Genomic DNA, 12179 nt, shown 5'->3' on the forward strand with positions numbered 1-12179 from the left:
AAAAAAAAAAATAATTATGCTTAACGGTTGTATTATGAAAAAGAAAAAAAAAAAAAAAAAAATTTGCAGTTCTATTACAATATTTTAATATTCATTATACACGTTGTTGTGGAAAATATTCATTTTTACTTAAAAATTTTTAATTTTCTAGCCGACTCGGACAAAATATAGTATGCTTATAAAATTCCTGTCAATACAACAGCGTGTTTCAAAATTCCTTTTCAACGGTTCTGAGGGCGCGTAGATCTCAAGATGAGATGCTGCGTGTCGATTGGATTCAACTCTGAAAAGTGTATGCTAATTCGGAGGAAGAAAAAATGGAAGAAAAAAAATAAAAAATAAAATATGAAAAATAAAATAAAATCATCACGTTATCTACCATGTGAATATATTTCGCGTCGGGCCTGAGAGAATAACGTCAAAGATATTCTAGACACGCGTCGAGTCACTGGGCAATTTTATTTTACATTTTTTTCTTTCCGTTCTTCTTTAAATTAAATTATCTCTCTCTCTCTCTTTCTCTCTTTCTCTATCTTTATTTCTCATTCCATTTTAACGATTCGCGCTAACGTGTGACAGAAAATATTTCGTAATATCCACAAAACTGTGTACCTACGTGCCGACATCATACCTTTACATCATCAACTCGATGATTTTTCGAAAATATTTTTATAAACAATAAAATAACGAAATACGTAGTCGCACTTTTATTTTGCTCTTTGACGAATACAAAATCTCTTTATTTTGCATCAAGAAGAATCGTATTATAGTGAAAGTTAGGTACGATGTACCCAAATAATAATAATAATATACGAAGACAGCTAAGCCGAAACGTGGTAGGAAAAAAATATTTCCTTCACGACTTCGAGGTCCGATAGAGTTTTTTTAATATTTTTTCCGTGCACACTTTTCAGGATTACGTGACCGTCTATGACGGCTACACAACGCGGGATCCGGTTATACTGAAATTTTGCGGGGGTGGAGAACCGGTACCAGAGGCGATAAGCAGCGGGCCTGAACTCCTCGTCGAATTCACCACCTCGCCTTTTGGTACCTTCCTACACCCGACGCCCGTGCACTCACTCCATGGGTTTCAGCTCGAAGTCCAGGTACATAAGTCTCGCTCCATTTCATACATGTACATCATTGACGAAGCTCTCCCAACGATGAATATTTATTGGCGTTGAGTCGTATACCGAGAGAAATTTTCAGTTCCGATTACCGCTCAGTCCTCAACTATTTTCATTATTTAACACAATCGAAAAATATTGTTCTAGGTAGAAAATGAAAATCAGTTTTATAGTTGTTACCGGAAAGTCTGGTATACGTTACGTTAATAGTCGCGTGAAAGTTCTATTGTCTAACAAAAACCGAGTGTTGTGTTCTGTTGTTTTTTTTTTTTTTTCTTTCAGTCAAACGAAAAACTGAAAAGTGTAATCCCTTTCCATCAAAAGTTCGAACGAATATCGAGAATATACCGGAGCCTCTGGGGTGAATAAAATTTTAATCAAACAACTCTTGTGAAGAACAAAAATCTGAATGAAAATTCGGGATATTTTCACCACCCGGTGTAATAATTTCGTTCTTGTTTTTTATTTTTCCGCTGTTATTATTATTGTTATTATTATTATTTTCCTACCCTTCTTTCCGCAAACCTGGCGAGAGATAAAATCGATTGAATTAGCCCCTGGTGCGATGTAGCACAGCGATTTTCGGTATTTGAACTATGTGCTCGATTTCCGAGAGGGGAGTTGAACTCTTCCCGTCGTTCAAAGGAGCCCAAGCTATAGGAAGTCGATGAGTGAAAACCAATTTTAAACAAATCTTGCATAGTATCGGAATTCACACTTGGCCCGATGTGTTTGCGATGCCCTGCGGGCTCCGAAATGTAAGAATCGAGTGGATAGGAAAGTGAAGAAGAACCGCATCTTTGCTAGCAATTTTTTGCATCAATTATTCCCTCTTTTGGAGCGAAGTTTGATATTTTGAATTTTAATTTTTTGATGGCGAAACTTGAAGCAGGTAAAGATATCAAAACTTTGACGAAATATCAAAGTTTTGGCTGGTTTGAAACCCGACAAGTCAAAGTTCCGCACTTTTAAATTTCGGAACTTCAACCCCCCCCCCCCTTTATTTCTCACGCAGGTGAAGTTCGTCGACATCAATTCACCGACTTACTCGAGGAACAAGAGGTGCGAATTTTGGCTCCAAGGTAACGGCGGTGGTCTTTTGGCATCCCCGAGACACACGCTTCCTCGGAACAGCACCTGCCTCTACCATCTCCAGGGAATGGGACCGGCTCAGCCGAGTCCAACGCCTCCGAGACCGCTCCCAAAGTTTCCGGAACAGCGTCCTGGGACCGTCTGGAGAAAGCCGGCGCCCCGGATCCCAGAGCCGCAGTTCAGGGTATGGCTTTCGGTGCTCAAATTTCACGTCGGCAGTACGATCAACCCAACGGTGTCGGAAGAGGAGTGCGCTACCACCCTTATGATTTGGGACGGACAGATGCGACCCATGACGGAGTGCAACGACATATTGTGGTGAGTTTTCAGCATTGAAACAATTCCCGGTATCCGTTCGTCGAGTGTGATGTTGATTGGCGGAGAACTTTGAAACTTGTTGTATTCGTAAATTGCGAAGTTGACTTTAAAACTACGAAGTTAAAAAGTAATCGAATTGTTGTTTGCATACGAAAGCTTCGTTTGAAATCGTTCCGAAATCGTTAATTCGATTTCAAATTATGATAGCTCGTTCTAATCAGACGATTATTTTCTATAAGTTAATGAAAGGTTCTTTTTTTTTCTTTTTTTTGTGCAGTAGTCAATCGGATGTTGCCGTTTGATGATTATAATTGATATCGATTAGCATGATTGGAAAGGAAGTGTCTCAGTGAATTTGTAGAAATAGTTTTATGAATAAAATTATTTACTGCAGAGTGAAATCTAACGAATTTAGTGAAGTGATTTTAAGCTGTTCTTTATGATTTCAGTATTTTCGTATTTATGAAGAGATTTCGCAGCTTACGAATATAATTATTCGATGAATATGGTATTAAAATCAATGGATAGTATGAATTTTCAGCCAACCAACGGCATTAATATTCCGATTCGTAGGAACGCCAGAATTAGTGCGCAGATGTTCAAATATTTTCCGGACAAATAAAAGCTTTGTTGATGTAGAAAGCAATTGTCAAGAGTTTTAAATTTTACTCAAAGATGTGGAAAATCCAACATTTTTTACTCTTCAATTGCGTTTCACAAAATCCCACTACGCTCTTGATCGTCACGTGCCATATCGGTTTTATTATTTATAATCTTTCAATTAACATGTTGACTCAAAGTTTAGTGTTCTGAAAAGAAACTGAAATTTTTTCCAATTTTATTTTCGTTTCAATTCGTGAATTCCTAGACGGATTCTGATTATTTGTTCGCACTACAGCGTGACCTGCACGATGCAACGCTCAGCGACGAATGAGCGACGCGTTTTCCCCACTCCGAGTCGCTTCTCGTTTCCTCTGCGAGTCCGCAGAGTGATGAGAGTGGGGGAAGCACGCGGTTTATTATTCAGCGAGCGTTGCATCGTGCAGGTCACGCCTAAGAGCGAAGCGTCGAAGAAATTCGAATCCTAAAATTGCGGGCAATTTTCGTATCAGCGCTTCTTTGTTTGTACCAAAATATGTGTCTCTAAAAAATGCGTAGAATGAATAGCCAAGGAAGACGATTACTTTCACTCCGAGACTAATCTTTGTCTTTTCTTTTTCTCTGTTTTCCTCTAGTCTAAGCAGCAGAAACCAGTTGAGTTCCTTCCATATAATAACAAACATTAAATATTATGCCTACCTACACTTATACAACCATAATCAGCTAGCCATATTCACCGCTTACTTCACTCGCATCCACTGCTAATGATTTATTTGCCTAAAATAACAATGCTAGTGATTCGATAGAGTATAAATGTGACAGTTTTTTGAATCACTTTTCGGCGCACCTCACCCCCTCTATACACGGTCAGCGTAGTAAAATGCAGTCAATAACCCAGCTGTGTGTTCTCTTCTCTTCCGTTCCGTTATCTAAATTTTTTGTCCCCTATCTTCTTTTTTTTTTTCCTTTTGTTCTTTTACCCTCTTCAAAGTCGAGAGTGTATTTTTCTACTGTTCACACAGCGAAAAAGAACGTCAACGCAGCTTCGAGAGGACCGGTGATCCCATTCAAGCAGTTGCCGCTCGTCCAGCTGGAAACACCTCGCTCTTGGCTCGATACTGCAAAGACAGAGTGCCGCGGACTTGCGACCACGCTATTTTCCAAAACACAAGTCGACCCTGTTCACTCGGTGAGAGTTTTATCTCCTCCGGAAGCACGCTGACCATAGAAATGCGGATGATCGAGTCGACGGCTCTCAGGCAAGTCCTTTTTTTATTTTTTTTTGTTGGAAAATCTGGAACCGACACGATCGTGCCTTTTACGCGATTCGTAATCCCAAACATCCAGATACCCGTGAGCAACGTTAAATCAAGGCTTGCTTTTCAGGCCAGTGAATTTTCGCGCCTTGTACGAGTTCGTCGATCTGCATCAGGACGGAGATACCTACGGAAAGGGACCTTGTTCGAGGGTGTTTTACAGCCGTAATCGCGATCAATATGCCGACAAAAAATTTCAGGCACCACGTGACATATTTCTGTACGGCAGAGGAGGATCGAAGAATTTAAGGTGGGTTCTGATATAGTTTTTTTTTACTTTTGTTTTCCCCCATCTCTTTTTTGTCGAGTTGAATTCTTTTCGTTTCTGTGCACATTGTAGGAGAAATATTCATACATATCAATGCTTTTTGGAGGTACTTTTTTTTTTTATACCTAGAAAAAAAGAAATGCGAAAGAAAAAAAATGTTGCACGTATACGGAAAGAATTCTTGGGAGAAAAAAAAAATTTATTTCGTTTACTTCGCTGCAGTCGGAATAGGATTTGAATAAGGAGGCTGCGAAAGGTTCGCCTACGAGAAAAGTGAAAGAAAATGTGAAAAATTGTACGCCTACCGAATCCTCGTCCCCATTTTTTTCGTATTATAATTATACAATGTATACACTTACACTTGTGGATAAATTTCGTTTCACGATATATTTTTAGAGGGAAGAGTTTCGGTCTGCATTAGTTGCGTGCGTACACATATATTTATACCATTGTATGTTTACCTACACAATATACATTCATTCGTGTACAATATATAGTTGAAGGAAGTTGTGCAAAGTGTATAATTCAAGTTTCGCTTAAACTTGCGCTATTATATACATATATGCATCACCTTTTTACTCCCCTTGATCCCTTGTCACATCAGGAATTTAGGCACTCTGATCCCGATGCTAAAACCGGGGGATTATACGGAGTCGGAAAAACACTTTTCATCCGTCTCGATGTTGCAGTTGCGTCTACCGTTTCGAGGGCGAACATGACGAGGTGGTGAAACTGAGGTTTAACAAACTGGTGAACGGTAACCGATCGTGCCGCAGCGTTTCAAGCACGGACTTTAATCGGCTGCTCTGCGTGGGATCCAACAGCTTTTCCCTCAAGGTACTTTCCTCCCTCTGCGTAATCTATAACCTGTATTTTCCTCGGTGTATCAGTGTGTGTGTATACGAGTATACGTGCTCCGTTTCACTTCAACCCCCCCACCCCCAACCGATTACATATTTTATTCACTCACGTATATATGTTGTATATTACATATGTAGGTACATACCACGTAGAGCGCGCTTCTCATGCGCTCTTTTTGGTCGACAAAACCCGAAACTCAGAGACCCTTAACGGTAATCCGATTATCAGTTAGGAAGAAACTCTCCGTGGCTCGGTTATTATTATACCCGTACAGGGAATTTTGTATGTTCAAATTTATTACAGAGGGAATTAGAAAGAATTTTATTGAGTATAAGAGTCTGGATAAGTTTGTATCGTGACGTAAATACGTCGACGAATCATTCAATTTCTTTCTTTATTTTCTACATTTAACCACTTTTTCCCATAAATATTAACAGGTATATATTAGCGAGTATTCTTGCAGTATTATAAATCAGCTTATGATTGTTTCTGGGTTTTTGTCATACCTCTGAAACTGCGACGAGAAATCCTCTTACGTCGAATTGTGTTCAAGATTACTTTTTATTTTCGTTCTTTTGTATTATCATCTCACGAGAAAAGGAACTTACGTTTTGATCGGCAGAATTAGGTCGAATTTTTACTCTTTACTGACAATTTTGACTACCTAATTCTACTGCACCCGATGAAAAACAAAAAAAAAAAAAAAAGATTATTTTCCGATCCGATTGAATAATTCTACTCGACCATAAACAGTCCTTAGATAATTTATTCAATTGATCGGATTAAAACTTATGTCTTCCGTCGAGTACGATTTCCTTCGATCGATTAATTATTTGTAATATAACGGGTTCTCGATCGTTTTAAAATCTAAGAAAATTGCTCAAAAATGCAGCGAGGAGAAAAGTGTGCGTTAATTGTTACAACTTAAGTGCGAAGAAACGACTGTTCTTGTTTCGCAGAAGATTGACGATAAAAAAAAAATAAATAAAAACAGACAACAAACAAAACCCACGTAAAAAATCGTCGATCATCTGTACTGTGAATTTCGCAACAAACCTGTACGGGGGATACGAGCAATGGGAATATAACATACAAAAATATTATTCGTCGTTAAATCGACAGTGACAGATGTGCTCGCACCTTGGGTGTATAATTTATCCAAGGTAAGAAGGCTTCTTCGTTCGCGTTTCGGTTCGTCGGGTCGTTTAGCCGAGCATCCGACGCTCGGATCTCAGAGGGTTGAATTCGGGGCGGAGAAATAGCTCTTTGAGTTGTACGGTAACATTTGGATCAGTGGGTTCAACTTTGGGGCAATTAATTATCGTTTATCCGGTTCGCTTGCCTTCCAGATCCTTGCAGTACTTGCGAGGGAATTATCTACTCGTAAAATAGTTGGGACTGTGTCCGGCGAAATAAAAAGAAAAAGAGTTTTAGTCACCGATGAAATACATTGAAATTCGTTTTATTAAAATTCTATGAAATAGTCTTACAAATATCACTGTACTCTGACTATTCACACTATTCCAAATATACCCATTATTCTCGGTATTTCCACTATTCTTGCTATTTCCAATATTTCAGTTTGTTCCAACTATTCCCACTATTTTCACTATCCTCGCTATTCCCACTACCCTTGCTACCCTAACATTTCCACTATGCCCACTATTACGATTTTCCCGAGTATTCCCACTGTTCCTACTATTCCCAATATGCCCACTATCCCTATCGTTGTCACTATTTTCACTATTCCGACTATTCCCAATATTCTTATTATTCCTACTTTGCTCCTTATCGTTTCCACCAATTCCACTGTTTTCAGCTTATTCTCACTCTGATCACTATAATCTATTCTTACTAATCTGACTATTTGAACTAGTCCCACCATTCCTACTATCCCTACTATTCACACTATACCCACTACTCTTACCATTCCTACTATTCCCACTGTTCCCATTACTTTCACTTAACCTACTATTCTCACTAATCCTACTATTTCCGCTGTAACCATCATTACTACTAACATCAGAATTAGCACTCGAGTAGTTTACACACGGGTCAGTGAAATGAAACGAAGCCTTGCAATGGATTCGACTCGTTTTGCATCCGGATATCGAGTGAAAGGACGTTCCCTGTTTCTTTGTCAGGTTTACGACTTCAACTGGTCGAGCGCCCCTCCCATTCAACGCGACTGTCTCTGTTCGAACCGTTCTCTACCAATAAACATCGAATCGACGTCGAGCGTCGTGGAGGTCCATTTTACCGTGCGCAGCATGGACGCCCTCGACGATTACAACAATCTTCACTTCGAGGGGGTTTGGGATTTCGTCAAGGCTGTCCCGTGCCTGAGAAATCAGCGGGTCAAAGGACCAAGCGGGGAAATTAAGTTCTGGTCACCACTGAACGAAGACGAGGAGGTGAGCTGCGTCAATTATATAAATTTTACAATAACCGTTTCACCGCATAAACATAACCATTTCACAACGTGTAACCGCACTTCCGTCACTCGAACGCCGACCGTCTTTCGACCCTTGCAGAAAAACTGCGTTAACCATCCGTGGCTGATTGATCCTGGTCCTGATCGGTACCTCTATGTAAAAATGCCCGGGACTATTGTGACAAACGAGACCAACTGCGCAACCAGAAACAGAGTCGTCGTTCACACCGGTGGCGAAATTCACGTTGCTGTTTGCCCCAAGCCACCACCGGACTTTCGGCATCACGTTGTCGAGGTCTTCAGCGACGGATGGGCCGTCGGTAGCAACGCCATGATCCTTGCGCCAGGATCGGATCCGGCCAGAAGCATCGCCGTAGAGTTTATCGGGGATGAAATAGACTCCTACACCGTCACTTGGCTCGAATTGTCCAGAAGGTGAGAATGGCTTTTTTTCATTTGTCAGGTCCAAGCTCAGGGGATGGAAGGTGAACGCTATGCTTTGGATGTTTTTTTTTTTTTTTCTTAATCTTTGCTGGGTTGCAGATATTGAAAAATTATCTCCTTCAGCAATTTCATAGGGGATCACGCTAATCAGGATACGATTTGCAAACTAGCTAGCTACCAAGAAAAAAAAGAAGAAGAAGAGAAACAGAAACTCAATTCTTATTTCTATCCAACACGTTTTAAATCCATTTCAATCCTTTACCATATTTAAAAATACATCCGGCATGTTTAACTGTTTTGTTTCTATCCCGAAACACGTCTGGAAAATGAATTTCCATATATTTCTGTCTTAGAACAAGCTTCAGCTACCGAACCGTTATTTGCGTACTCCAAAAAACCGGTTTTGGATGTATGGCGGAACCTTTCGCTTTATATATTTTCGAAAAAATATTATTCATGTTTTGCTTGTTTCCTAGGGAGTTTCGCAACTCTTGTTGCACATATTTTTGAAAAGAGGTAATTCATTTTTATTAATTTCCCGGTGGTTTTCGTGGTCAGTGATTACGAATCCGAAGCTGGAAATATTCGTTTCCGAAATGGCGGAACAAATGTGGCAGACCCTCTGTTCGCAAGTGTATTTGTGAATAGAAAATGAATTCTATCCATAAATGACGTTACAACGTAGCACCGTGAAACAAAGGATTATTCCGTTTTTTCGGCCATAAAAAAAAAAAAAAAAACTAAATAAACAAAATGCGAGTTCCTTAGTTTTCTCAGTTTCCAATGTTCCCCAACATACACGAGTAGTGCGACGAAATCGGAATTGGTCACCAAACAGATGTTCCTTGCGAGCCTACGCCCAAATCGAGTATGCGGCATCATCGTTTTTTCCCCCCTCAGACCGAGCGTGACGACACCTGCGGCCGGTCTTCAGAGGCCTCGGGACTGCGAACAAAGGTGTCCGGAATTGGATGCCTGCATAAACGCGTCGCTTTGGTGCGACGGCGTGTCGCACTGTCCGTCAGGCTACGACGAAGCCTTGACGCACTGTTCGATGCTACTGCGTCTGCCGCCGTTGCACCTTGGTCTGGGCCTCTTGTCGTTGGTCTCGATAATCGGTGTTCTGGTGTTCGTGACGTGGCGGATATGTCGTCAGAAGAGGAACCGCTCGATATCCCAGCATCGGCTTAAGAGCATATCATCGGAAACGGCGATAATCGACGGGAAGGAAGTGATTTGCTGACAAAGCGACAGTTCCGTACGCTACGTTGAGGTTGACCGTGTAACGACCGTCTGACGACCGCGTGCGGTATCGTTACTATTGATTATAGCAAGGTTCGCCCCGGATTTTGCGCGAAATTCGTCATCCTTGGGACCAAACTGCGGGATATCATTCGCTCGATGACCATTCGGTCGGAGTTTTTAACAACTCTGTACCATTGTACAGAGCGAATTTCTAACGGCTGCATCGTCCGTCGTCTCCTAAAATTTAACGCGCATGCGCTACAATCCGGGAGCGATTGTTTGCCAGGATGACCAACCGTCATAAATGTAACCTCAAAATTCTTACTATTTTCACCGGCACGCAGTTGTGCTCAACATGAACGGGTGTCGACATTTTTAGGGTTACGTTTATGTCGCGGTTGGTCGCCCTGGCAAACTCTGGCTTGCTAAATGCAGCGCCTGCGCATTGAATTTTAGCACATGACGGACCGTGCGGTCGTTAGGAAATCATTCTGTATACCGATGCAGTTATTTGTTCCTTCGGATTAATGACGATCACGATGACAAATGTCATTATGATCATTCGTTGATCATTCTCGCGCCGGTTCCAATGCGAACCCCTCACCGACAGCGTACAGAACTGCGTTTATTCAACGAACTATTATCTTAAGCGTACTTGTAGCGTAATATGTACACACACACACGCGCGCGCGCACACGCCACACACACACACACACATGCTCGCTCACACGCACACACACACACATACAGATACGAATAAACGAAAATCGGATAGGATGGAAATTTAAAAATTGGTGGAGAATTTTATTCGGAAAAATGAACAGCAGACGGAATAGGATGAAAAATTGTTAGTTCGTTTCACTTAATTACATCTGCATGCAAGGCAATTAATCTTGGCCACGCGGTATTTTAACCTTCTGTATTTTTTACGATTAATTAGTGTATGACGTGAAGTTTCAATGGGAAATACACGTAATATTATAGCGAAGAATTTCGCAATCCTGATCAAATCGAGGTAGATTTTTTTTTATTTTTCCCGAGAGAAAGACAAGATCGAAGAATATCGAGAAAATAATACAAATCCGCGATCGATCTAGAGGCATTTTTTTTTTTTTTTCTAATTATTTTTCCGCATTTTCTCTTTCACTAAGTTTCTTCTTTTCGGTTATTCTGAACATCGCGATTTTTCGGCATATATACAATAATCATATACGGAAAGGATCAACTTCACGGTGATTGAATTAATAAATAAGTATGCAACCTGTAATAAAGGGAAGAATCTAGCACTGGGGGATCTCGTTATAAAACTGTAAATTTCATTGTACATTATAATTATAGAAACGTTGTTTCCGATATAGGTACATATAAAATATTTATACACATGTATAAATATAAATCTATATAAGTAAACCAGTGGGATGAATAGCAACGATTGCTGATCGATATATATATATATATATATATATGAAGCGATTATTGAATTAATTTATAGGTAATACACTATATGACCAAATCGCGATACTATGTGTATATACATATAAATAAAAAAATAAAAAAAACACACCCACGGAATAGCATATATATGTATATTGTATACAATATCCATGCATATGTATCGTTCTAGAAAGAAGAAAAAAAAAACGACAAAAAAAAACATAAATTTGATGCAACTATATAACGAATATAACGATGCAGATTATTAGGTGAAATATCGAAGGAAATCGGTATAGATATATACATATAAATAATTACCTATATAGTAGTGTAAGTAGCCTGAAATTATGTGATATACTCGTATAATACTGTTTTCCCTCGGAGCAGAGCTTCGATTTACGTTGTTGACGCCGAGGTGTGAAAACGTATGGCGTGAGAATGATATTAGATGCACATGCCGGTGCTGCAACCGCGTCTCCTTAACTCATCTTATAATTACATCCTGTTCATGTATCTATACGTATACCTATTACTCATTCTATACAGATACCTGTAAATATTTCATTTAATCTAAAATTTGTAACGATAATAACAATACGTTATTATTATTCACGCGCTTTCACTTGCAATGATCTTGCTCGATTGAAAATAACTTCATGTAATGCCATTCGACAGTGAATAATGGGAAGAAAAATTTATCAAAAACTGCAATACTGAATCTTCACTCTCAGCGTAATTAATAGAAAATTTTTTTGCCATCGATTCGTGGCAAAAATTCATCATCAAACGGTGATTTTTTTTTTTTTTATTTGTTATATGTTAAGTAGTGAAAAAAAATAAATAAAATACCGCAAATAAACTGCTGTGTAAAGGTTTTGCATGTGGAAGGAAAGTTGTTGAGAGCTGCGTAATAACTACTACATGATAAGATAGTAAAGATATTACAATAATATACGTATGATAATTTACATAAATTTGAAGAACGGTTCGTTGAAGATTAAAGCATTTCGAACAGCTAGCCGGAAGCACACCGCCAT

General features: G+C 39.6%; 1 protein-coding gene across 2 annotated transcripts in view; it reads left to right on the plus strand.

Annotated features, from left to right (window-relative positions):
- The window catches only part of LOC107224409, a 91723-nt gene extending 80299 nt beyond the window's left edge, over positions 1-11424 (plus strand). For both annotated transcript variants that reach the window (XM_046736289.1, XM_046736290.1), the window contains exons 8-16: positions 915-1109; positions 2146-2540; positions 3776-3793; positions 4163-4399; positions 4527-4706; positions 5414-5561; positions 7730-7999; positions 8120-8454; positions 9364-11424. In XM_046736289.1, coding sequence (XP_046592245.1) covers positions 915-1109; positions 2146-2540; positions 3776-3793; positions 4163-4399; positions 4527-4706; positions 5414-5561; positions 7730-7999; positions 8120-8454; positions 9364-9706 — 2121 coding nt within the window. In that variant the 3' untranslated portion in view covers positions 9707-11424. The remainder of the gene's footprint in view (positions 1-914; positions 1110-2145; positions 2541-3775; positions 3794-4162; positions 4400-4526; positions 4707-5413; positions 5562-7729; positions 8000-8119; positions 8455-9363) is intronic.
- Positions 11425-12179: the final 755 nt, after the last annotated feature.

Source organism: Neodiprion lecontei, chromosome 4, assembly GCF_021901455.1.
Source record: "Neodiprion lecontei isolate iyNeoLeco1 chromosome 4, iyNeoLeco1.1, whole genome shotgun sequence".
NCBI lineage: Eukaryota > Metazoa > Arthropoda > Insecta > Hymenoptera > Diprionidae > Neodiprion > Neodiprion lecontei.